The sequence below is a fragment of the Rhizophagus irregularis genome, chromosome 8 (assembly GCF_026210795.1).
Source record: "Rhizophagus irregularis chromosome 8, complete sequence".
NCBI lineage: Eukaryota > Fungi > Glomeromycota > Glomeromycetes > Glomerales > Glomeraceae > Rhizophagus > Rhizophagus irregularis.
Genome location: NC_089436.1, coordinates 1,646,697 through 1,673,471, shown reverse-complemented (window position 1 = coordinate 1,673,471; position 26,775 = coordinate 1,646,697). Strand labels below are relative to the sequence as shown.

General features: G+C 30.1%; 6 protein-coding genes across 6 annotated transcripts; 2 read left to right on the top strand and 4 right to left on the bottom strand.

Annotated features, from left to right (window-relative positions):
- Positions 1-1,335: 1,335 nt before the first annotated feature.
- Positions 1,336-1,874, bottom strand: OCT59_028265 (uncharacterized protein; the record flags this gene model as incomplete). Its single annotated transcript, XM_066147175.1, has 2 exons — positions 1,336-1,735; positions 1,861-1,874. The coding sequence occupies 2 exons, from the start codon at positions 1,872-1,874 to the stop codon at positions 1,336-1,338; spliced, it is 414 nt and encodes a 137-aa protein (XP_065993912.1).
- Positions 1,875-2,446: 572 nt separating this feature from the next.
- On the top strand, positions 2,447-5,616 carry OCT59_028264 (uncharacterized protein; the record flags this gene model as incomplete). Its single annotated transcript, XM_066147174.1, has 4 exons — positions 2,447-3,236; positions 3,516-3,699; positions 4,318-4,903; positions 4,984-5,616. 4 exons carry the CDS (start codon positions 2,447-2,449, stop codon positions 5,614-5,616), a joined length of 2,193 nt encoding a protein of 730 aa, XP_065993911.1.
- Positions 5,617-5,903: 287 nt separating this feature from the next.
- On the bottom strand, positions 5,904-6,359 carry OCT59_028263 (uncharacterized protein; the record flags this gene model as incomplete). The annotated part of the gene is made up of 1 exon (XM_066147173.1): positions 5,904-6,359. One exon carries the CDS (start codon positions 6,357-6,359, stop codon positions 5,904-5,906), a length of 456 nt encoding a protein of 151 aa, XP_065993910.1.
- A 241-nt stretch (positions 6,360-6,600) lies between these two features.
- OCT59_028262 (uncharacterized protein) lies at positions 6,601-7,592 on the top strand (the record flags this gene model as incomplete). Its single annotated transcript, XM_066147172.1, has 2 exons — positions 6,601-7,422; positions 7,551-7,592. The coding sequence occupies 2 exons, from the start codon at positions 6,601-6,603 to the stop codon at positions 7,590-7,592; spliced, it is 864 nt and encodes a 287-aa protein (XP_065993909.1).
- An 11,903-nt stretch (positions 7,593-19,495) lies between these two features.
- OCT59_028261 (uncharacterized protein) lies at positions 19,496-21,107 on the bottom strand. The gene is made up of 3 exons (XM_066147171.1): positions 21,050-21,107; positions 20,133-20,858; positions 19,496-20,047 (listed from the first exon to the last, which is right to left on the bottom strand). The coding sequence occupies exons 2-3, from the start codon at positions 20,685-20,687 to the stop codon at positions 19,838-19,840; spliced, it is 765 nt and encodes a 254-aa protein (XP_065993908.1). The 5' UTR covers positions 20,688-20,858; positions 21,050-21,107; the 3' UTR covers positions 19,496-19,837.
- Positions 21,108-22,266: 1,159 nt separating this feature from the next.
- OCT59_028260 (uncharacterized protein) lies at positions 22,267-23,625 on the bottom strand. The gene is made up of 2 exons (XM_025313206.2): positions 23,120-23,625; positions 22,267-23,042 (listed from the first exon to the last, which is right to left on the bottom strand). Exons 1-2 carry the CDS (start codon positions 23,486-23,488, stop codon positions 22,794-22,796), a joined length of 618 nt encoding a protein of 205 aa, XP_025188037.1. The 5' UTR covers positions 23,489-23,625; the 3' UTR covers positions 22,267-22,793.
- Between the last annotated feature and the right edge of the window lie 3,150 nt (positions 23,626-26,775).

Sequence of the window (26,775 nt, the reverse complement as noted above, 5' to 3'; positions counted from 1 at the left end):
ATCAAAAACAATGAATTTATGTTCACATAAAGCCTTGTCAATAATCTTAATCACACTACGCCAGTCATTGGCATATTGACGCACAATTCTAACTAGCTCGTCCGTAGTGCAGGACCCGTTAAATAGGCAGACATGTGTAAGATTTTTTCGTATTATCTTTGGGCAGTCAAAGTAACTCTGGGATACATATATCGAACTGACATTGTAATGGCGTCCTTCAATGAAATAAGGAATAATTTTCTTTTGCACTTCCTTTGGATCAGCACATACATCTTCGAATATAGCCACCGTACCAGTTTTTGGAAAAAATGAATTTATCTTAGGAATCTTATTAGGCTCCAAAGCCCGGAATGTGATATTTTCACGATATGGCCTTAGACTATTTGCAATTATCTGATACGCCGATTCGAGGTACATATATTTCGGCTCCTCAAGATTGTGGCCAATTAATAGCAAATCATCATTCTTGATATAACGCGTCCCTCCTTTCTTCCCATTAAACATTCGATAAAGCTTATTTCCAAGCATGAGATTGAGAACCTCATTAGTCTTCCCTGAATTAGTACGGCCTGAAATTAGTAATGTGAAAGGCCATTGGGGAACACTCGAATTGGCATTGTATTTTTGGGCATCTTTGATCTCGTTAATATGGTATACCAGCCTTTCAACTGGCTCAAGTTTCTTTATTTTCATGTTGAACTATCTTTTACTAATGATATTCTAAACCTATCAAGAAAATATTTCTCTCCGATCTAGCTTGGAGAATTACTCAAGAACCCTTTCTCGATTAGAGTATGCTTAATATAGGGAAAAAGATCACATGTATATGGCACTTCAATAAGACATATATCTTGCTTCTTGCATATATCCCGCTTCTTCTGATCACGCATATTTTGTGATTTTAGATTTTTATTATCCCGGTGGTAGAAGCTATTGTGATGATAGTGTTGAGGACCCTGGTATTCAAATGCAAGACGCAATTCCTCATTATATCCATCGAGTTGCATTCCATCCAAAAAATTTGGCCTGCATGATGGGAATTTTTTGCCTAGCAGATCCTCAAAAATGTATCGGCAATTCCTTTCGCTAGTATGATGGCATAGCAGACACCATTCAAATTTTTTCATGATATATTTTAGTGGATACTCCCACTGATGCGCACCATTTTCACAAGACCAAAGATATATACCATGACCATTTATTCGCCCAGTCCTTCCTAGACATTGACCACCACGTCTTCTGGCATATTCCTCAGCCTGATTTGTCTCATTATTAGAAGCATAAACAATATGCACAGATAATATGCTTTGGGGTGGATACCCGACCTTTTCTGGATCAACTATTAACATGAGCTCTTCGCACAAACCCGCGTGATGGTGTAAATTCATTACCTTCGAGATAATATAATACTGGCTCATTCTTTATAACAATAACTTTTCGGATTTTATGAATAGAAGGCGACCATATAGGGTCAGTTGCGCGTTTTTGATTCTCCATTCCACCCTCCCATTCTGCATTGGCAAGTAAGTAACGGACATTATCACCTTTCTTTAACGTTATTTCATCTTTTCCAACTGGGCGCTTATATTTTGTAGATGGTCTAGATTCGACTCGTTCTAAAGCAATTGCTTTCACAGGTTCAAGTCCCCATTTTTCTGATCCTGGTTCTCGAATAAGGCGTGTGGGATAGTTATTTAGATAATTAATAACTACCGGTAAAAATCTAACCCATGCTCTTATTAGTTTAGGGTCGGAAGATATTGATTCAATAGCATACTGGATCTTGTATAGAATCTTCGAGAGTGTTTGATTGAAACGCTCCACAAATGCAAGACCTCGATGGGAATATGGACCAATCACTTGAATTGTGACATTATGCTCTTGCAATAATCTGGAGGTTTCGCCCATCCATTCTCGCCCATTATCTGTTTGAAGTAATTTAGGATAGGTAAGAGGATTACTAGGATCATCATAAATTTTTCTGAATGCTCTAGCAACTTCTGAACTATTCTTCGATGTGAGTGGAATAGAAGCTTTATATCGGGAAGCGCAGTCTATTATATTAAGTACCGCTTTATAGGTCTTACCTCTGAAATGATCATGGGTAAGAAATAATATATCAGCTTGATGTACTTTGTTGGGATGTGAAATTCGGCCATAACTAACTCTAGGAATATGTTTGGGTGGGAATTTATAGATTTGGTAAGATTCCTGTCTTCCCAGCCATTCTTTCACATCTTTTAGGTGGAATCGATGACCTTCTTTTTTACATGCTTCTCTTAAGGATTTAGGATTAGAAAAATATCCAGTAGAGCGATAATAGATCCCTCGCAGGACCAGATTCCGTTCAATACTACGAGCCTCATCGGGATCAATTACAATCTGTGGTTGGCTCATTCTCAAGGTAGGATTATTATGATAGTACTATAAATTAGGATGAAATACCATGTTTGATCCGGCATATTCACAGCTTTTAGATACGAATCAGGAACTTCGTAGTGAGCTTCAAGATGAGATTTTTATTAATAAGAGCAATGAGAAAAAAGTTCGCTCTCTCGTGAAGGAGCTTGAGCAATGTTATCGAACTATCTCATTACAGGATAATACTATCATAGCCCACGAAAAAGAGATAGAGAAACTTAAATCAGAAATATCTGACTTGCGAAAACAGCTTAGGGTTTTACAACAGGATAAAAAATTCAAAGATGAGGTTGGGTCTATTCAAGATGGTCGAATCATAGAACTCGAAAATAAGGTTGGGAGTCTTAAAGCAAGAATCCGGATTCTCATAGATAAAAAAATCTCAATAAATGCTTTAGATATGGCAACGACTAATCTTATTGCAAACGTTAATAGAGGACTAGAGCGGATAGAAAATCATATTAGAGGTGTTGGTACGCCTATGCAGAATCCTGCTAATGTTATAGATGGTATTAGAGGTTCATTAAATACTATTCGGGTTACTTTGCAAAATATTACGGCTGAGCGTGATCAGTACCAGAACATATTAAATGATACGAATAACCGGGAACGGGATCTTGGAAATCAGTTAAGAGATAGTAGAAATCAGAATTTACGGTTACAACGTTTATTAGATGAATCCCGAGTTCGAGTTGAAAGAACTGTGAGAGAAAGGGACAATGCTCAAGGAGAGCGGAACTTGGCTATGCTGGCCTATAATAATGAAAGACAAGAATCCAGGCGCTGGATGTTTTCATATCGAGATAAAGATAGGCGTATCCAGGAACTATTGCGGGAAAAATTTGCTAAACAACTATTATATCGGCGAGATACTAACCGTCTTCAGCAAAATACCCAACAGTTACAGACTAATGCCCAAAATCAGGTAAATAGGATGTTAGTCATTATAGCGAGAAAGCAAACCCGTATCGGTGAATTACTACGTGAAAAGTTTGTTTTCCAGCTAGTGATTAGGCAAAGAGATCAGAATATTTTAAATTTGCAAGGACAAATTTTGGCGCTTCAGAATAACCCACCTAATATACAACATATAGGTATGGCAGGATATCCGCCTCCAAAATTTCATGGTTTAGCTGGTGAAGATCCAGCAGATTATATAAGAGATTTGCGTCAATGGTGTGAAGCTTCACCTAATCACGATCCGAATGCAGGTCATCAACACCGAATTCGTATTGATGGACTCTTTGAATCAGGTTTAAAAGATTATGCAAGAGATTGGTATGAAACTGAGATAAAGGGAAGAAACTGGGAATTGCAAAATATTAGCGATAATACTGGTCTTGCAAATATTGGTGCCATTAATGGTCTGGCTAATAATAATGCATTGCGTGCTATTAATGCTAATCAGTTTCGGGGTGGAGCTCTTCATATAAGAAATACTGTACCGGCTGATAATAATGCGATTGCCAATCCAATAGTACCTGGACATACTGTTTGGGAAGAGGACTGGTCTATATCAGGTGGTTGCCCGACACTTTTAGCTCCAAATGCACCAAATGCTAATGCGGGTGGTAATGTTATAGTTCTTGGAATGTTTGTTGGACAGAAGATACATACCTTTTTACATGACTTTCCAACGGTTACTGCTGAAAAATCTAAAGTTAAATTTCAGTCGCTTGTTCAAGGTAATGATCCTGTAGGGCGATTCTATGCTAACTTAAAGAGAATGGTTAAATTAGCATACCCTTTACTTCCTGCTATAAATCAAGATGAATTAGTTAAACAACAATTTTTTCATGGTCTTAAGCCTGATAACCAAATAGAAGTAAGACGAATCGGCTTAGAGACTCCTCTTCCTGCATTAATTAAGAAATTAGAGGAAATTGAGAGATATAGCGCCCAGCAAATTCTTGGAACGACTCTGCATCAACCGTCACATAAAACCAATTCTCAAGGATCTTCTTCGGCTGAGATTGATAAGTTAAAATCTGAAATAGCCTCCCTACGAACCCAACTAGCTCAACCGGCTCAAGTACACCCTCAGAATAATGAGGCCTTAGAAAAGATGTATATACGTGCAGTACGTTTGGGAATGTCACCTGATGCACCAAGAGATCTTACATCCTTAGATAATTATATTAATGACGAATTAATACGGAGATTGGGTGTTGCTAATGCCAACTATGCTAAGCTTTCCAAACAAATTAATGCGGTTAAAAAGTTACATAAAAGTGGCTGTAAACCTGCCTGTAAAACTTCTAAAACAAAGAAAAAGAAATCAAAAAATAAGTCTAAGAAGAAAAAATCCAAAAGTGGTCGAGTCCATACAGCTAGAGTAGACGAACAATCGGATTCAGATTCTTCCGATAATGATACTTCTTCGTCGGAGTCTGAGGATAGTTCTTCTAGCTCTGAGAGTTCATCTTCTGAATCAGAGTCTGAGGCTGAGGCTGATGCTGAAATTAATGTTAATATATCTCGGGTAAAAAAAAAGTGAAGAAAGGACATAGTCCTATTACCTCCTCACAGAAGAAGAAATCAAAAACTTGCAAGTCTCATAAGGTAAAAGATGCGGAAATAACCGGTCCCTTTGGGATCCCCCCTTTAGCAGATCCTTCTGGGATCGCATCAGTTCCTATTTCCAAGAAGGAAAAGCAAAGTTTAAAGTCCCCACCACAGGACGAACAATCCCGCTTAGAAAAAATCATTGAGAAAATTATTGAGAAGGTGCTTAATGAAAAGTTTGGTACTATCACGGCCCTCCTTCACTCACAGAACGATAATTCTAAAACACTGGCTGATTCTGAAGAGGATGAATTCATTGATGTTCCTATGGAGATAGATTTTGTACGGAGAAAAGATCCCGCCACAGATGTTGCCACTGTTAAATGTAGAATTAAGCGTCTAGTGATTCCGGCAGGTACAGTTGATCCTGGTGCTAATTTTCCAATCATGTTTAAGGATATAGCCAAACGATCAAAGCTAGAAATTGATACAAAAGAAAAACATGATCTCAGAGACATTGCTACTACTCCTACAGAGTCGCTTGGAATTGTTAGGAATGTTCCAGTAAATTTCACTCCTGGATGTACTATATACGCTGATTTTGCAGTCGTCAAGTATCCTAAGCCGATGCTTATTTTACCCAACACATTGCTTGATAAATATAACTATGATTTACTTGCATCGAAGTGAGAATTAAGACTAGAATGTAATGGTAAGGAATTTTTTATCCCAATTAATATGCATAAGGTCAAGAACAAGCTTGAGGTGAATTGTGCGACCACTATTCCCGAATGTGATGATTCCTCGACCCCAGACAAAATTTCGCAGGACTTAATCGAAGATGGTACATTTAAAAAAAAGTGAGTTATGAGGAGCTTGAAAAAATGCTATATAGCACTCTTAAGTCTAAAGAAAATCTTAACGGACTATGTGAGGAGTTGTTATCACGCTATATCGAACTAAATGAAAAACATCTTTTACATGGCTAGTATCCTATTTATTCCTTCTGTGACTTTTTCACCTCTCTTATCTTCTTTCTCATAAAATACTCCTAATTCCTCATTGCTTATATTTAAACCTTTTGAACTTATTGAAGCTAGTGGTGTCTGAATAACAGGTGACTCAAAGATGTGAACGGATTTAGACTTAGTTTTTTTTCCTCTGGTCTTTTTCACCTTATTCCCCAAAACAACATTGCATTCTACAGGATCTGCTTGCTGATACGTATCAGATTCTTCTGAAAATGGCTTTATATCTTTAGGATCTATTTGTGGATGGACTCCTCTCCAAATTTGATATACCCGTCGTGTTGATATTTTGTATTTATTAGCCATGGCTTCTGATGCCCGTTTCATTGAATTTTTGGCTTTAATAATATCCTGAATATCTTCAGAAGATAGACGGGTTGCATCTGAGCGCAAATACCTAATCATTTTACAAATGGATAGAAAAAATCTTTCGAAAAAATACCGATATATTTTCAGTATTCATTCGATTTTTGTTCGGTATTATCAATATATTTTCGGTAGATTCGATAAATTCGATTCATTCGATCCATCCGATTCATTCAGTATATTTGGTACTATCGATATATTTTCGGTAGATTCGATCCAGAAATTTTTAGTCATATTTTTTTTTTTACTATAGTAACAGTTAAGCCGAAAAAAAAAGGCTATGACCAATGTATATACTTTGAAAGATATCAATAATAAAAGTGATTGTTCCTTTAGGGGGGTCGGTCAACGACTTGGTGGTGCAAATGAGCAAGAGATTAAAGAAAAATTATATTCCGCTCTCAAATCTAAAGCCGAAATTAATGATCTCAGCGAAAAGCTGGTAGATAAGTACAATGAGCGAGAAAAGGAGTTTGAAAATAAAGCTAGCCAGTTAATTGCATCCACTACTAAAGTTAGATCCCAACTTATTTCTGAACGAAAGTCTCATACTGAGAGTCAACGTGAGCTTGAAGCCAAATATACTGCCGAAATCCAATCGCTCAAATCTAAGATTAAAACACTGAAAAGAGAGGGGACTTTAGCCCGGAAAGCTTCGTCCGCCGACAAGACCAAGATTCTTTCTCTTGAAACTAAAGTACGTGAATTGGAAGGTAAGTTGGATGACTTGAAACTAGAACAGGTGCTCCATGATTCGAATGCAGTGGGAGGGATGATAGAGGATCCAGCCCAATCTGATCGTAAAGAGATCGATTCTCTCTGGCTTGAATTGGAACGAGTGAAGGAAGACCTTAATTCGAAAGAATATAAAATAGAATGTATGGAAAAAGGGATAGAAGCGACACATGAGATAACCAGTCGGGAAATAGATGCTTTGTATTCGGCACGATCAAAATTAATGGAGAAAAATAGGTCTCTCAGGGACCAGTTAGAATTGGAAAAAAATAATAAAGTAGATCCTCAACCCCCGCCTATGAATGATTCATCGCAACTTGGTCCTGAAGGGACTCCTTCCACTCTTAATCCTTCTCAAATAATTTCTGTAGGTGGCGCAGAAGCGGTGCCTTTACTAGCAACTACTCCTATCGTCACAAGCTCCTCGATCCCGCCTATGTTAATATATTCTATACTTACCCTAGTACTTATTACGATTATATGCTTCATGGCTAGGAAATGGTGGAATTCGCGGAAAAAAGACGACCGACCAGGTAAGATTTTTTCGGGACAGACCATCTCGGAAATAATACCTAATCGACTACCGTATAAGTACTGGCGCTAGTGGGACTCCTTCGAATCTTTTTTGAATGCGGGCTAATACCTTTTTTGATAAATCTCTTTCGGCTTGGCGCTCGGGCGGATTTATTAAGACTTTTTTAGCTTGGGCCACCGTACATGCTAGTAACCATCCAATATGAATGAACTCACCTCCCTTACCATTATGTCCATATCGTAGTAAATATCGATAGTCATCCATTACAATATCTGCCATTCCTTCCTGATCTGCTATTATCTTACTAAATAGCCACCTATCCTCTTCTGTGATTGGGAGGCGAATTTCATTTAGTTCGAAGCCTATGTACTGGGAAACTTGGTCGCGTAGTTCGGCCATTATATCAATAAAGCTTATCTTTAAAATATGCAGATTTTCGGCTGATCGTAAACTTTGATATGCAAAATACTAATGATTATCTCCGGGCATATCTGAGGTCGGGATATATGATCGGAGGTCGGAGATGCGAACCCAGATCGATTATAGGAATTGAAGTTAACCGGTATTATTGTACGAAAAAATATGCAGTCATAAATAATATTATAAGTATTCTAGCCGAAATCGTCACACCTCCGCTAGAATACTTAATAATATAATCTGATGGTATCATCTATGGTTCACTTTGTGAACTGAATCATTGAAATACCTAGAAAGTTTATTGTAAGCCTTTTATATATTTTTTAAGCCATTTTTTTGCCTCGTCCTGGGAATAAGTGTCGATCTGCTTTTCTTTCTCATCCGAATCTTTGAGTTGCATAATTTTATGTGAAGGTGGTGGTTGGTATCTATCATCCTCGTTAATAAAGCGTGCGCACATTCCTACTGTTTTTTCTAAATAGTAGTTGATGTCTATTTCCATATTAAGCTCTTTTGCGATGTCTGCATATTCCATATAATCTCCAATTCTATGCGGTTCCTTTCGGCCTTTTTCATTATAGAGAGGTGGGCCTTTGACAACTACATAACTAAACCGTTCGCCGGGATCAGGAATTCTCTCATTTTTTTCTCTCATCCGTCTTATAAAGCGATGGATGCAAAGATTTTTTTTCTTAGGCTTCCATGTAGCCATTACGATAAAATCATCAAAATCCCATTGCTTATGTTTGGCCTCTCTGAGAATATTTTCAACAATTTTATGAATTGAGCGCGTGTTATTTATATCCATAGCTTCCCACATAATTTTTTCCCCAATGTATTTAAAAAGCTGGGACTGGCCTTGCTTTACAGTATCAATTCCTTTTCTAAAGAGTTCATCCGGCCTGAAATTGACAACCCCTTCATGTGGTACACCGAAGTATTTTTTCTTGCCGGTAAAGCAAACAGGGAATAATACTTCTTCATATGCCATCTTAAGATAAGATGTGCCGTTTTCTATCCTAAGATAAGCATTTACTTGATCGCGCAACTTTTTCATCACACCCATAGTAATATTAACCATTTCAGTCCAGTATTCTTCCTTGGAAAGCTTTCCTTCATTAAAAGCTCTATCGCATATTTCATAATACTTATCTGGGCAGGTGAGGTATAAAGAATCAGTATCACCATATTTTATTCCGAAACCTTTTCCAGATACGAATTTAGCGACAAGACCAATATTATATTGACCTGCAGAAGTGATCCCTCCAGCTAATTCACGAAGAAAGAATGGGGATATGCTATTTCCTGCCTCCCCGTAAAAAGTATTCATGTATACCTTCAAAGCAAACTGCTTGGAATTCAAACAGTTATAATCGAAACATACGGATGAGTATTCCGAATTTAAGCTTTCCGGAACTCTTTTACCTCTCTCTTTAGCTAAACTGATCATTTTCCCAAGGCGCTCCTTTTTCTTTCCTAATGAGGCAAGCTGAGCTTTAAGTTCTTTTCTCTTGTTGGACAAATCCTCTAACACAATAGGATATAAACCCTTCTTCTCGAATTGATTATCATGTCTTACACACCAAGCATGAATGATGCGGTCATTAAATGGAAACTCAATCTTATGTAAGATGTTTCCATTTTTTTGCGCATCATCAGCCTCTTCATAGGTTAATATCATTTTTTCTGGAGAGAGGTTGTAAGACATGATGAGGCTGGGATACAATGAGGCAAAATCCAATCCTGTTACAGGTCTTTTAATCTCGATCCCCTTTTTAGGTGAAAATACATATGCACCAGGATACTTGCCCTTTTCTATATTTTTACTCTGTCTCGTGCTAAATAGCATATCAAGTTTGGTGGCATAAGCACCTAGAAGGTTTCGCACCTTCATTCCATTTGCTCGATAATGAGAATCGAACAAAGATACGTAAGCTAAAGAAGCGACCTCCCTATATTCATTAATTATATTTCGCTTAACCATGAGCTCCTGGCAACGCAATGCATCTATAATACAATAATATGCTACTTCATGCATGTTTTGCATGGCAGAAGAATGCGATTCTCTTAGGGAGGTGCCCGCTTTCGCTTCTGAGTAGATTCTCCACATTTTATTATATGGCATATCTGCCTTACCATCAAGTCCACATTTTTTTAAGTAAAACGCAAGCGAGCTTTTCCTATCTACTTCTGCGCGAGGGTAGAGTTTCTTAAAACATACACGTACGTCAATTGGCACACAGCCTGGTATTTTAAGAAAAGTGGAAATGAAATTTTCCTCTGGACAAATTTTAACCTTGATTGGCTGTACCTTGAACTCTTCTTCCTCCTCATTATCAGTAGCACCTTTTTTCTTCTGAAAAGTATTTTTAGAGTTTACCCCTATCTTTCCATAATAATTCCATTTTTGAATTTCTTCAGATGATTTAAAGTCTCCCGTCATCTGCTTCCACATCCATTCGAGAAGATTAAGTCTAGAAGCTCTTTCCACAATGAATGGCCAATCATAATCAGAATCATTGAAACCGAGCTGGATATCAGGTTGAAAGGCTCTCCAACATAATGCAAATGCCTTTAATAAATTTGGCTGATTTCTACATACAACTGTTATCCAGCGTGGGTCTGGCGCAGTTTCAAGATCGACGAGACAGATTTGTTTTAGCGGTTTTGGATCGTCTTTCCAATGCAAGGTCATGCAAATCATAAATACATTATCCTCTTTATTATGTACTTCAGCAAATTCTCCCAGCTCTCGTGATTGCGTCTCTATATCCCACGTGAGGATAAGCGTACGATCTCTTATGAGTGCTGGAAGCGGAAAACGGTCACTTATCATTTTTAGGTCTTCTACTGCTCGAAAATGATTTACAGAAACGTGAAAATCGTATGTATATTGAGGATGTTTTCTGCAACAATACTTGCTCATCATGGACCAACCAGAAATTGCAATTCCATTCTCTCTAGCTATTTTACGGTGAAATGAGGATATATCATCTGATGCAGTTTCGAAATCATTATCTTGGATGGCTTGGAGGGCTTTCTTTCTATCTCCAGTACCATGCGTAAAAACTCGTAAATATAACTTTTTTTCTGTATGATAACCGCGGAAAGGGAATACCTCGATAGGCTCTAGCGTTTATAGTACTACATAGAATTTCGTCTATTTTTATCTTAAAGTCATCCACAGATTCCTTCTCAGGTACGCGAATATCAAAGAATACCCGGATTCCTATAAGGGTAACTACTGCTTTTTGGCCATTGATAAGAGAGCCATAAAGACGCAAAACATAACGGTTCTTTTCTCCTATTTTTTCTGACAACCCTCCAAAATCAACGGCCATGAAAGGGATCTCTTGGTAATTGGATAAAGCATTATCAAGAATTGCTGTTAAACCTCCATCATTTTCCGCAACTATATCATCTCGAGTTGGGATGCCATTCAAGTAATTTGCACCGGAATAGTGAATTACTTGGGCTTCCATTTTATCTTTTTCAGCCTCTGGGTGAAAAAGGGCGGAGGCGTCGGAGAGGAACTCTGAAAGCTCGGAATGTTCAGTCATTTTTTCTCAAGCAATTTACGATAATTTATAGTTATACCAAATCTCGAGGTATATTATTCACAAGAAAAAAGTTTAAAATGAAAATAATTCCCCGACATTATTAATTGATATATACAAATAGGAGGCGGAAAAAAGGTGACACTCTGGAATTTTTATTATTGTCCATATATTCTTAGGACTGGAGAAGTGTGCAATCGGAGATGCTATCATCCAAAGGGATGTAAAGTCCATCAAAAATCTAGGCAAGTTCCTTGCAAAGAACCCGGAGTGTGAAGAGAATACAAGATCCAAATATGACTATTGCGATACACATGCAAAAAAACATAGATCAAGGGAGCATTATCATCAGAAAAAGCAGGCTAAGTTGGCTTCGGCGGAGATACTGGTAGGTAATTTAGAGGTAAACAAAAATAATACAACTTATCACTAGTGGATCCCTTTGGGATCGTGTCGCTAGAAAAAAAGCTGGTGACGGAGCCAGTGACGCAGACGATAGGCTCTTTAAGAATTCTAAGCTGAAAGAAATCTTTCTCGATGAGTGTCGCCAGTGTCACTAGCGTCACTAGAAAAATCTGAGTTCCTTAACTTTTTTTTATTTTTTTATAGCATATATACACTATACATATATCATACCATAATATATATACATCATAGAAGATAGCATAGAAAAAATTCGTTTTTTTTTTCAGAATTTATTACTCTTTTACTAGTGACACTAGTGACACTAATCAAGAAAGAAATGAAATAGCATAATAACCTCAAGAAGTATAACGAACGTGTCACTAGTTCTGTCACTAGTTCCGTATACTAACTGGTGACACTAGTGACGCTCAAAAAATAGCATACACACTGCCTCAGCTGAAGAAAAAAATAGAGCTACAAATCAAGAGATTATTTTGCGACATTATTCATAAATTCGGCTCGATAAAATTAAAAGGTTTGATACAATACAGAACTGGCCTTAGAAAGTTGTCCATAGAAAAAAATCGGACTATGAATGCTTCTATGGACGTCGGAAGTAGGTTTTGGGCAGTTTAGATTCCTGGAAAGCCGTCCAGATGGGTGACCATAGTGACCATAGAAAAAAATCAGACTATGGACGTCAGAAGTAGGGTTTTTGATGCTTTTAGATCTCTGGAAGGCTTTACAGATGGGTGACCATAGCGACCATAGCGACCATAGAAAAAATCGGATCTCTTAACTTTTTTTTTATTTTTAGCATAGCATATATTACACATATACCACCCATATAGCATAAAAAATGATCGCATATAATGGAACATTTATAGCATAGGAAAAGTTTCGAAAATTTCCCTACAACTTAACTTTTACTATGGACACTATGGACACTAGGGACAAATATAGAAGAAAAGAAGCAATAAACTTAAAATCCCCAAAAACGATACCATAATTGTCCATAGCGTCCATATTTCCCTATGGACACTCAAAAAAAGTAGCATACACATTATCTCCGACCCAGATTAAACCATGATCGGACCTCGGAAGTGCTTACAACATCCCGCCAATATACCGGCAACTAATAGGCAATAGTTGGTGCACTTCCGGCAATCAAATGGGTCAGGCCAAGATAATACATATGCACCTCCAATTCTAGATACAAAAAATATGTGGCACAAATGCATATATATTGGTTCCTGGAAACATTCCCAGAACATTCCCGTCACTATCCCGTAACTATGTGAGGGTGTTCGGACGCCGAACAGGATCACGTGACCGGCGCAATAAGGCGCAGTCAAAAATCGCTCTATAAATTCGGCCAGTTCTTTAGACATAATATTTCGGCATCCAAGCTGGCAAACTACCAGTTCCCTACTGTTCGTTCCATGGCAGTTCGCAGTAGTACCAGGTCACTACCATGCGCGAAAGTTGGAACCTCAAATCGTGTGTCTAAAAGATCGGCCGAAATTATGGCATAGTGCCGGCCGAAATTAATCGCGGATCTAGATCGAATTACTGCGCCACCCGACGTGATATTTTTTTTACCATATTTCGGCATTCTGGCAGGCAACAAAATAGGTAAAGAAGGAAAGCACCCTCGACACCTTAACAGGCAACCAAAGAGACCCAGAAGCAGGTAAACAAATAAATAGCTCTTTATTAATAAAATGAGCACAGACCATTGAAAATAAGCAGATAGTTAGAAGGTAATAAAAAAGGAATAGAGCAATAAAATCAAATAAATATCTACAAAGCAATAAAAAAGCTACAAAATAATAAAATCAAGTAGATAGCAATAAAGCAATAAAAAAGGCCATAGAGCACGAAAACAAGAAAGTAGGTAACATTATACCCATAAGTAGGTAACATTATATAGCAAGTAGTTAACAGTCTATTAGACTGTTAACTACTAAATTTTTCCTATAAAAAAATTAGTTATTACCATTCTAAAGAAAAAAGAAAAAAGATGAAAGAAAAAGAAAAAACTTACTTCAAGGGAAGCTAAAACTTTCTTGAGAAAAAAATATTAAAGGACAGTTAGTACTGTTTAAAGAAAAAAAGTATGATAACGAAAAGAGAAGAAAAAAAGCCTTCCATCAAGTAAGATATAAACTTATTTAGAAAAAAAATTTTTAAAGTTTAGTACTGTTCATAAAGAAAAAAGAAAAGAAAGATGAGTAAAAAAAAATAACCCTACTTTAAGGCTATCTCACAAACCTAGGAAAAAAAATTAAAGAACAATTTTAATATCAATATAAAAAAAAAGAGATAAAAAAAAAACTTACTTCGAAAGGTTGTAAGTATCGAAACGTTATCCCAATTTTTTTTTCTGAAGTATTCAGTATAATAATTAAAAAAAAAAAGAATTATAAATTTAACGGATTATTTCAGATTTTATTGATTTTATTAATGAATTATCCAGATCATCTGTCAGATTATTCGTGATCTGACCGAAATTCATCTGGATCATCCAGATGGAATTCGAATTGGATAAATCTGCGGATTGATGAATTGATGGATTAACAGATCGCAACACTATCACCATGTCTTCTGGCATAATCAATAGCTTGATCTATCTCATTATTATTAGAAGAAACATAAACGAAATGTACAGATAATATGTTTTAAGGTAGATATTCAACCTTTTTTGGATCAGATATTAACATCAACTTCTCTCTTATAAATTCTTGCTTTGGAGTATATTCTTCATCATTAAGATATAAAATAATAGCAATATTGGTATTTTAAATAAATATTTAAAGTAAAAATATAAATATAAAATAATAATAAAAATAAAGGAAAATATAAAATAAATTAAAAAAATTAAATAAGTAATTTTTATAAAGAGTATGATATTATTAAAGTTTACTAATAATAATAATTTAATACTACTAGTATTATAATATACTTTTAGCTAAAATTAAAAATCTAATAAAATACTTGCTAGTATTATCATTATATTATAAATTTATTACTATAATTATAATAAATATATAATATTATATAAACTTTTTTTTTAAAAAAAGTATTTTTTATATAAAATATCATATTAAATATATAATAAATAAATTTTTTAATTTTTCTTTTAATTTATTTTATTAAAATAGTATTTTATTAAGAATTAAAACTTTATATAAATATAAAAATAATTCTAATATAATATTTTATTAATATTTTATTTAATTAATTAAAAGTATATAAAATTATATTATTGCTAATTTTCTTTTCAGATGAAGATCACCTATAAAGGTGATTTCACCTAGGTAATTTTATTTATGATTAATTTATTAAATTTATTAAATTTAATTGGTGTAAATTTTAATATTCTTATTTTATAATTTGCATATAAATCCTCTATAAATTTTTAAAATTTTTAATATTTTTACACTAAAAGTTTATAGCAATTTATTAATTTTTAATAGATTATATGAATTATTGATTAAAAAAAACATACTTATACTATCCAAAATACTAAATTTTTTGATAGAAATAACAAAAAAATGAGTCATAAGGCTTGAATTTAATATATAAAAATAATATCATATTATAAATTATGAAATATAATACAATTAATTTAAAAGTAAAATCACTGATAATTAAAAATTATTAAAATTACTATGTAGTAATTATTAAAATTCAATTTTACTAGTAAAGACTATACTTTTCGGTAAAATTAAAAGGATTTTGTCAAAAATATTATGTCATTAGCAAAATCAATTATATTAGTTATAATTATCATTAATAAAATATATAAATTACTATAAATTATGACATTATATTATGTTTATTAATAATTTAAAAAATCAATTCTGCTGATAAGTACAGTCAACCCTTGTTATAACGAACCCTAGGTTCCAGACCTCAACTTTGCTATAGGGCTATAGTGAAGATTTTAAGAGATTTGATTGGTTAATTCGTTATAGCAAGGGGAAATTTATTATAGTTGTCTGAAAAATTCACTATATCAAGGGTTTGCTATATCAAGGTTTGACTGTATAATAGAAATAATTAAATAAATCTTTATTTGCAATTTAAATTTATAATATTTAACAATTTATAAGTAATTTTTATATCCTTAATTATTTAAATTAATATTTATAAAATTAATGCACTTTCTCAAATTCATAATAAGAATGCAATTCATAGAGATTTACATGATTCTGAAAAATCAAGAATTTTTAAATATAAATAAATTCATGCTGGCAGAAGAAATTAATAATTTATAGATTTTTTGCACCAAAATTTTATATTATTTAACAACTTTAAAGCATAATTCCCTATAAAAAATTTTTTAGAAAAATGATTCAGTTATATATCTGAAATTCTTTGAAATAAAAATTAGAGAAAATAATTATTTATCAGAGTTTTTCCAGAATTTTGTTTTTTATAAGGATTTTGGTAATTTAATTAAATGAAATTATATTTAATAATCTAAGTAAAATTATTCATAAGATATATTTAATAATACTAATTACATAATTTTACTTTTTTTTCTATTTAAATGAATAGTTTAAAGATACTTTTTTTAAGATTTCTTTTTTATAGTATTTTTATAAATTAAAGTAACTTTCTTTATTAATAAAACTTAAATAACAATAAATAGAAAGTAATTATTATAATATCTTTTAAAATGATATATATAGATTATATAATTATGTAATATAATAGTACCTTTCGTCCTTTCGTAGTAAAAATATAGTAAATGAATAGTTATTACTTATTATATATTAAGAAAATTAAAGGATTAGGTTTTATTAACTTTTACATTTGCTTTAGTTTTAGTCAATATGTCGATAATCCATCGTTTGAGAATGATTTATAATATAGAAATATTATAGTCACGGTACTAAATTGATTTCTTAATCAAATGACATATTTTGTTATTCGCTTTACTTATAATGCTTTGATACCTAGAATCAATTACTTTAATTACTTTGAATTTATAATAACGTAACTTATGACCACATTTAATATAGTTTAAATAATTTCAAGACTTTTTTTAAACGTGATTTGATTCCTATTTTCCTTCATCAGTTAAAAAGTGTTACAGAAAACGAGAACTTTAAAGAAGATTATGTTATGTAATTTTATGTAAAATGCGGAATATTTCTGCTGTAAGTACCTTTAAAATCACCTAACGCAACTAAAAAAAACAGAGATCATTTGGTTCATCTTGCTAAATGATAATCAAGCAACGTTTAAAATCATGGGGAAAATTCCAAAAGGTCTTGGTGCAAATGGATTCAATTTTACTCAATTTCGTATAATAATGCTCATAATAAATATTCTTTGTTTATACTTTTTTTGATGAATAAAGAAAAATTGTTTAACATAATATTCTCTATGATCAGAGCTGGATTTAATCCATCTCACTTTATTATAATATTTATGGTTTAACCTTGAAAAATCATCTTGAATTATAAATTGAAACTAAAAATATAAATTAAATAAATAAATAAAATTATAACAGATAATATAATAAAGGGGCATAGAAAATTTCTTGATAGAAGATTTCTATTATATCATAGTTTACATCATAGTGAATATATTATAACTGAATATATGTTATACTTTATCAATTTATCAAATTATAACATAATCCCCATAATCCCCCTTTTTTATTTTGTTATTCGGAGAATCGGGAACGGAATCGGGAGCGGAATTATAAATCATGGCTATATTTACGCGTACTAATAAAAAATATTTGTCATCAGAATTACGATATCACCAATCGAAAAAAGATTTGATGGATGTTTTGAGACTTGAAAAGAAATTATTTCAGCAATATTATTATTATTATTGACAAATAAAATAAAAGTATAGTATTCAGTTTTAATTTTTTTAATTGAGAATAAAAAAAAAAAAAAGAAAAATCAATACCCCGAGTTTTCTATGAAGGATGAATGATTGACCGTAACTCGTAAAAGCCAATCATAATGATTGATTTACTTTGTCGGTATTATTCGACGATACTTTGAATAATACTAGACAAACACAAACTTTTTTTTCTCAACTTGATTTGTCGTCCCGATAACCATCCGCCTTTGGATATATATGTTTAAACTGATTAATAAAATCTATTGTAGTTTAGTATTATTTTCATTTTCTGCAAGCCTCAAAACGTACATTAACATATGATCTCATTGATCTAAGAACATAATTATATGAAAAATTTTTTTTTTTTTCAAACAATCGATTTTTTTACAATTAGAATGAAATATTGTTTTTGAAAAAAAAGAAAGATAAACTTCTATTTTTCTTTATTCAAAAAAAAAAATAAAATAAAAATAACGAGAAAAAAAATATATATATATACATATTCTATACTGTATATACTGTAAATACTGTATATATTTTATCGCATGATCTTACAGTAAGGTCTATCTATAACAATCCTATCATTTTACGATTGAGAAAAAAAAAAAAAAAAAAAATTTTTTCTTCAAATCCCGTAATTCCCCATTTTATTTCGTATATATAATTTTTTTTTTCATTCATATTATTACTATAAAAAAAAATATATTTTTAATGTTTGCATATGTAACAACATAACTTGGCATTATTTTGATTATTTATTCTTTTAAATAAAAGTTGACTTATTTAGTTAGTAGGACCCCAATAAAATTCAAATGAACAATCAAAATTCGGTAGAACAAAAAAGAGTTGGCAAAAAAAATTGGGTAGTAAGGAAATGATTTACATTAACTGTGCGAACACGTGTTGAGTTGACATTGGGAACTTTTTTTGAAAATTTCCCTTCGTTCATAACAACAATGGAAAATTCAGAAGAATTTCCAAAAGTAGAAATGCCAAGTAAGGACCTATTTTTCTAGAACGAAAACGTAAGTTTGTGTAAATGTGTACGTAATAACCGTGGTTACCGTGCGAAATTAAAAGAACAGACCATTTAATAGTGATAATAAATATAAATCAAGTTCCAGATCCTGTCGATAAACTTGCATGGCGGAATAAATTTTAAATGGGTAGTAAATATTGATCAGTGATCAGATATATGATTTAATGCGCCACTTTAATAATAATATAGTTATAATGGGTTCATTATACACTTTCTACAAACCGAATTTATAATGTATGGGTATCAAGGTAATAATACCTTTAAAGAATTTGGGATATTTGAACAATATCAAAGGCGTTTTCGGGTCTCACCGATTTTATTATGGCGTATTAACATAATAAAAAATTTTTTCGGATGATCCTTATACAAACTACTATGAATATCCAATTGTTTCACGAAAAAAAAAAAAAATAAAAATTTCTTAGCTTTTGTTCCTTTTTGATGATTGATTATCGAAAAAATCTATTACTGTAATTGGAAAAGGGTCACGGGTTAATTATATCTAGATATAGTACCTTTTATTTTACCGCGTTTGGATTGTCATTTTCGTGGCGCAGTAATTCATCAAAAAAAAAAATCTATTTTATTTTTTTTATCTGAATCTATTCATAATAAAACGAAAGAATTTAGCGAAATTTATTTAACATTCATAGGAATTTTATTAAAAGTAACAAATCTTAGAAGAAATCATAAAAACAAAATCTTATGTAAAATTTATGTAAAATAAAGAAAAAAAATTTCTCATCGTTCATAAAAAATAAAAAGAGGGAGGGGGTTAGGGGAATTTTTGTCGACAATATTAATTCGAAAATAATAAAGGAGAAAATTACTCTCGGGTAATTTCAAAGAAATCGAACTTTAAAAATAAAAAAAAAATACTTAATGAATAAGATAAAAAAAATATTTATCTATTATCTCTAATTTTCAATTGAAAAAAAAAACCTCAGATAATGATCTATTGTTGAGTCTCAAGTTTCAAGAATTGAGATCCTTCATCAAATTCCGATTTAATGATATTTAAATTAGAAGATTCTGTAGATGCCGTGGTCATGATCGTATTAGTTACAACCATTACCAAATTTTGTAAATCACTTATAGTCATTCTCGAGAAATCTAATGAATTAAAAGTTTTATTTCTAGTGGCTAATGATGAAGGATGACTATTCTAGAAGAAGAGAAGGAAGAAGAAACGTTAAAATATTTATAATATTTATAAAAAAATTGATTATTAATTAAAAAAAAATACTCACCTGACTGATTTCATCAGTAACTTTTTTTAGATTTCTAACCAATTCTTCAATTCTATCCATTTTAGAATTGATAATTTTCGCAATATTTGCTGATTCTTTACATTTGGAACAATGTTTCTTTCTTTCTGTTGTAGGAACTTGCGAATTTACCATATTAATATCATTAGTACTTTCTTCTGTTTCATTAATACTTACAATGGTTGAAGAGCTTGAAGTTTCTGTCACGGTAGAAGCTTGTTGACGAAGTTGTTGAGTTTGAGATCTCGTTGAATAAGGAATTGTATAAGGTTCATTTTTATTTGATGATTCTTTAACAATTTTATTACGTATAGGACGACCAGTTCTTCGAGAACGTTTTTTGGTTACTGGTGTAGTTTCATCACCAATTGAAGGATTATTCGTGGCTGTTAAAGGTATAGATTCATGATTATTATTAAGAAGGGAATTTATGGAAGAAGTGATATTTTCTTCTTTTCCATTATTATTAATAGAACCAGGAATTGAAATAGAAGGAAATGACTGTTGAATACTTTCTTGATTCATTTGGTCGGACATTATACGTAAATAATTACAAAAAAGGAATTTTTTTTTTATTTATTTATAAAAAAGGACTTTTTTTTAAATTATTAAATTTTTGAGAAAAAAGGAAGAATCATAAAAATAAAAAAAACTTGATTTTTTTCTTCTTTAAACCCGTATTTTTTTTTTATACTTGTATACTTGTAACTATAATTGACACATAATGAATGATTGATTAATAAAATAATTAATAATAAAGCATTTATAAAAAAAATATATATATATAATATATAATATATAATATATAATATATATATATATTTATATCACAACATTTATATTTTTTACAATAACAAAATAACAATATAATAATATATTTATTTCTTATTTTTTTTTACCTTGACAAAAAAAAAAAACTATATTTATAACATATAATAATTTATAACCAAAAGGTTATAAAAAAAAAAGAAATTTAAATTTTAATGAAAAAACTTTTTATTATATACTTGCCGGACTTGAAAGTCCGATCTGGGCGTCCACGTGTTGTTATTTTAAATTTACCATTTTACTAAAATTGACAATTTGGATGGTAATTATTTATCACTAATAGTAATTATAAAACCCATTTTCTTTCGTTAATTTAACTATTTTATTAAGTTCTTTGTTATTATACTTATTATACGTAAATTTTTTTTTTTTTGTTTTTTTTTTTTTCTGGGGCAACAAAAGACACTTTGCTCGTTATTGTTTACAATTATGGAAAAAAATCAAGTTCATCTTTTCAAATGGATTCCCGCAGTTAATCGTAATTTTTGTAAAAAAAAAAAAAAAAAGCTTTTTAAAAGAAATTTTTTTATAATATTATTTATTCTATTACATAAATTTGCATCTTTATTATTATTATTAACGAAAGAAAAAAGTAAACATACAACACCAGATTATTTTATTCTGTTCTTTTTTGGGTAATAAATCAAAGAGAATTGTGATCAACAAAGATAATTATATAAATAGTTATAATAATGTCAAATTAAGGATAAATGATGTACTACTACTTTTACTCTTATCTTAAAAAGTTTCTACGTAGAAAAATTAAAAATTTAAAAATAACATTTTTTTCTTTTATTAGGGGCATAAATATAATATAAATATAATTTTTTTTATGCGTACACAGTAAAAAGTACTGTATTATTGACAAAATCCTCGTGTTACAGCCGATCATTTCCGTATTTGTCTATGGCAATGAAATAAAGAGTTTTATTTTTAGAAGCAAGGTTTTCTTTTTAATTAGGCGTAAATAGAATGTACTTATGTCTAAATAAATCTAATGAAAGATATCAGAAAAGTTATAAACCAAGATTTAAACAGTAATTTATATAGGGATAAATATCCACTTGGCGTATTCTTTAATCACACCTAAATGATCATTTGAAACTCATTTAGTTTCATATTATAAAGCGCGTAAATTTCTAAGCCGGTAAAAATCATAAATATTAGTAAGATTATTTCAAAAAAATTTGCCACTTCCGATTTTGAACTACATAAACGTACAATACAATCAACGTTTCTTTTATGGGATACAATGATTAAAATGCCGATATTAGTTACGCAGTGATTTAATACTTTAATACGTAGTTTTGGCACGTGATTCTATTTTAAACTAAGTGCCTTTGTATTTATTTTTTTTTGTAAAAAAATAAAAATATTTAAATTGAAACTTAAAAGGATATAAACTTAAAATAAATCTTGTAAGTAGGTCATATGTTATTTAGACAAGAAAAAGAATTTTCTTAGAAAATAAAGGGAGAAAAGAGAAATTGCCATAAATTCTATGAACGAAGAGAAATTTAACGAAGGAAATAAATTCTTGGGAAAAAAAGCTATAAAAACAAAAAAGAAAAAGAAAAAATAAAGAAAGAAAAGAATATAACAAATGAAAATTTTTCGTTCGTACTTAATATCTAATAAAAAAAAATCGATTTCGAATTGTTCATATATATATATATATATATATATATATAAAAGGAATTAATAAAAGTTATAAAACCAAAATTTTTAAAATTTTTAACCGATTTTGCCAGCAAAACAAAAAGAATTTCTTAATTTTTTTGCATAATTTTTTTTTTCGATTTTTTTTTTTTACTTTTAATTGAACATATGAAGAGCGTTAGGTCTAACCACAGGTACACAACCTCCTTTGTTCGAAATCATAGTGTTTGTTATGATTGATACGATATTTTGTAAATCTTCCAAACTATGGTTTGAAAAATTATTAAACGATGTATTTGAAAAAGTTTGAATCGGAGAGGGAGCGGGAGTTAATAACTGTGAAGGTTGAGTTAAGAAAATTTGAGGAATTGGGGAAGGAGGTTGTTGAGGTTGTTGAGATTGCTGCTATTTTGAAGAAATTGTTAGAAAAATGTAAAATAACAAAAACAAACAACAAACAGTTAAAAAAAAATCTAAAATACCTCAATAATAATGTTATTATTTGTATCAATTACATTATCGGTAGATTTTGCGATACCTTTAACTAATTCTTCTATTCTATTAATCTTAGAATAAAGTAATTTAACACATCTATTCGATTCTTTACATCGTGCACAAGTTTTTTTAATAGTGGGCTTAATTTCAAATCCTTCATCATCATGAATTTTTTCTTCATTAGAATCAACGGCTTGAATTGAAGGAATATTGATTTGAGTAGAAGAAGGAAACGAATGATTCACTCTATAACTTGGAGTGATCTTTGTTCTTTGAGCTCCTAAATTCTTGCGAGTCGGATAAACGAGTTTTTGCGTATTTCTCGCATTATATTTAATAGGAATTGGTTTAGACATAATTCTATCAAAAATTTCGATTGTTTTTTTTACGTGTTTTTAATACAAAGAACGCGTATATATATATATTTTTTTTATTTCTAAAAAAAAATATTTTTTTTTTGTGTATTAAAAAAAAGGAAATTTGATTCTTTTTTTCTTAAAAAAAAAAAAACTAATTTATATATATATTTTTTTTACGGTTACTAAAATTGATTGTTCTTTGGTGAAACTCATCGGAGCTGCGAATCCGCCTTATTGTAAAGTTTAGCCACATTTGTGTTAACGCAGTCAATTACAATTGGATATCGGATTCACTTAAATAGGAATACGTATTTCCTTCTTCATAAAGATACACCTAAATTATTTGTTTATTATTAAATTTCTAATTATACTCCTTAATATACATATATATATATATAACGTCGTCTGTCACGTCGTCTCCTGATAATTTTTACCCCTTTAAGGAAAATGAACGAAACAAAGTACTTTTTGTCAACTAAGGAACGGTAACTTCATGATTTGATCGTTTCATTTAAAGAAAAAGACCTTTGTGTGGCTTTGTTTTAATTAAGTCGGAAACCTTATTCATGTCCCAAAATGGTGAATTTGTACCTAATTAACGAATTTGGAAATTGTGCACATGATCGATAAAGAAAGTAAATTCTAGATCAAAAATTCTTATTTCTTTTAAAAAGAGAATACTGAAGACTTACGGATAAATCCGCAATAAAAGCATACGAGGGGTAAAGAGTCCGAGATATTCCGGGTATTCCCGTTTATAAATTTCTCGAAATATTTAACAAAAGTACGGAAAGTTTCTAATTAAGTAAATCATTGGGAAATATAAACAGTTGTGTATGTGTATATATTATGTCTCATGACCAAATCTCTTTTTAATGAGACTTTTTTTATTATTCTAAATTAGTAGTAAAAGATTATCTGTTTACAAAAGAAAAGTATCTTTTTAAAAAATATATATATATAATGTTTATTATAATATCATTATTAAAATTCCTTTTTTGTTTATGTTCATTTTTTTTTTAAATAAGGCATTCTAATATCCTTTTATATAAATAAATAATGATCGTTTATAATTAAATTGTTATTTATTTAAAACTGGGAAAATCTTTACAATAAATTCTGGATAAACATTTCCTTTTTATTTGTTTATTCATATCTGGGAATAATATAATAAGAAACGGTTCTTTTCAATATGAATTACTAATATCTTTCTTTTGCTTGATGCAAAATTATATCATTATTTTTAATAAGAGAAACAAACAAAAAATTAAATAATATAATAATGCGAGTCAAATTAAAAATCATTTGAATATCAACTCCTCTTTCTATAAACCCTAAATTATTGTACAACATTTTTATTGATTTTTATTTTTTTTTATTTTTTTTTTATTTTAAAAAATGAATTTAAGAAATTTATCTATCAATAACTCCGAGAGAAGTGTCATGACAATCCTTTCTGACTATCATTGGACCGGAGTTCTGGGTTCTGTGCCATTGTTTAAAAAAATTTTTTGTCAATCTTACTAAAAAGCTTTGTAATGTTTGGTAGAATTATCGTATAACAAATAATTTTTAAAGAATGAGATCAAGTTACATTTAAAATAATTTATTACTCAATTTAATTAGTAAAAAAAAAAAAACTGGCATTGCTTGCATGTTTATTTATCATTACCTAATTTAATTAGGAATTAATTATTACGTAGACTTGATTTGATTTCTATTTTCTATTTTATTCTGATTCTGATTCTATTTAAAAATAATTGTTACTTTAAACAAATAAACTTAGTTTTCATTCATTAATATTAAAGGAAATAATGTAACTTATTGTCTATTGTTGTTCATCAATTGTAAAGAATTTTTTGACTAATAAAGATTTAATCACTTTGTATTAATTATTATTACTGTCGTTGCAAATAACAAATATAATAATAATTAACTAAAAATGGGGTTATAATTTTTTATCATCCGATGCTTTTTATTATTGTTGAAATTCCTGATAAAGTTATTTTCAAAAAAAACGAAATCATTTGAATTTAATGCTAAAATGTAATTATGTGGCGTGATTACAGAACGATATATGCAGATCCTTCATTCCTCTATTAATACGAAAAAAAATTATAATTATACGAATTTCGAATTGTCAAGTTTGCATTATTGATACTTATTGATTGTCATAAAAAAAAAAAAATGCGGGAAGGTTGCATAAATTTCATGTTTAATACAGATCAACTATTCCAAATTTTACATATAGAATCAAATTATCAATAAGTATAAGGCTAGGTTTTTTTTTTAAAAATCTAAAATTAATTCTTTTAATTTTTTAGCTTTAATTCCAATTTTACATTAAATTTTATACATTTTTAGTTAAAAATTTTTTTTTATTATTTTTTAAATAAATTTCAAAAACTTTACCTTTTTAAGATTAATATTATTATTAAAGTATTTTAACATTATAATTTATTTTATTAAAGTATTTTATATTATTAAATTTATTTTTAAATATAATCTTAATACTATAATTTATGATATTATTAAATTTATTTTTAAATATAATCTTAATACTATAATTTATGATATTTTTATAAATTAATTATTTTATAATAAAATTTATAAAATTTATATACTGTAAAAAAAGAGTAAATTAAAAATAAATTTTAAAAAATTAAAAAAATAATTCTTTATTTCTAATTATCAGTAATTTAACTTAAATAGTTTTTTTTAAAAAAAAAAAAATTATGAAATTCAATTTTTTTTATAAAAAAAGGTTAACAATTTGTATTGATTTTTAATAAAAATTAATTATAAAATGTTTGAAAAAATAAAAAATTCAGTTAAAGTTAAAATTTAAATATCTTTTATTTATATTTATCCTTATATTTCATATATTATATATTATATAGTTATTCATACTAGATAATTAAAAAAAAAAAAGGTAAAATTATTAATTATCATTAGATTCCTCTTATTAAAAGGAATTTAATAATATGAATCTTATTAAATTTAAATTATTTAATTAGTTTAAAAATAGGATTATATAATTTAAATTTTTAAAATATAATCAATAAGTAAATATAGATAGAATCCTAAGTAATATTTTAGATTGCATATTTAGTAAAGCTACTGGTTAAGTAATGACCATTGACCAATATAAAAATTTGGGTTAAAATTATAATAAATAAAATTATTATTTTAAATAAAGAAGCCTTAATTCAAACTGAATATTTGATCTTTTTATGGTGAATATATACTATATACAACCTTTGAGTATAAAAGGGTGGCAAATT

What these genes read in the sequence shown, in the direction of transcription:
- OCT59_028261 (XM_066147171.1), bottom strand. Translation starts at nt 20,687, where the DNA reads ATGTCCGACCAAATGAATCAAGAAAGTATTCAACAGTCATTTCCTTCT. An exon ending in TTACTGATGAAATCAGTCAG is followed by an intron (nt 20,048 to 20,132) that starts GTGAGTATTTTT and finishes CTCTTCTTCTAG; the next exon opens with AATAGTCATCCTTCATCATT.
- OCT59_028260 (XM_025313206.2), bottom strand. Translation starts at nt 23,488, where the DNA reads ATGTCTAAACCAATTCCTATTAAATATAATGCGAGAAATACGCAAAAA. An exon ending in ATAATAACATTATTATTGAG is followed by an intron (nt 23,043 to 23,119) that starts GTATTTTAGATT and finishes TCTTCAAAATAG; the next exon opens with CAGCAATCTCAACAACCTCA.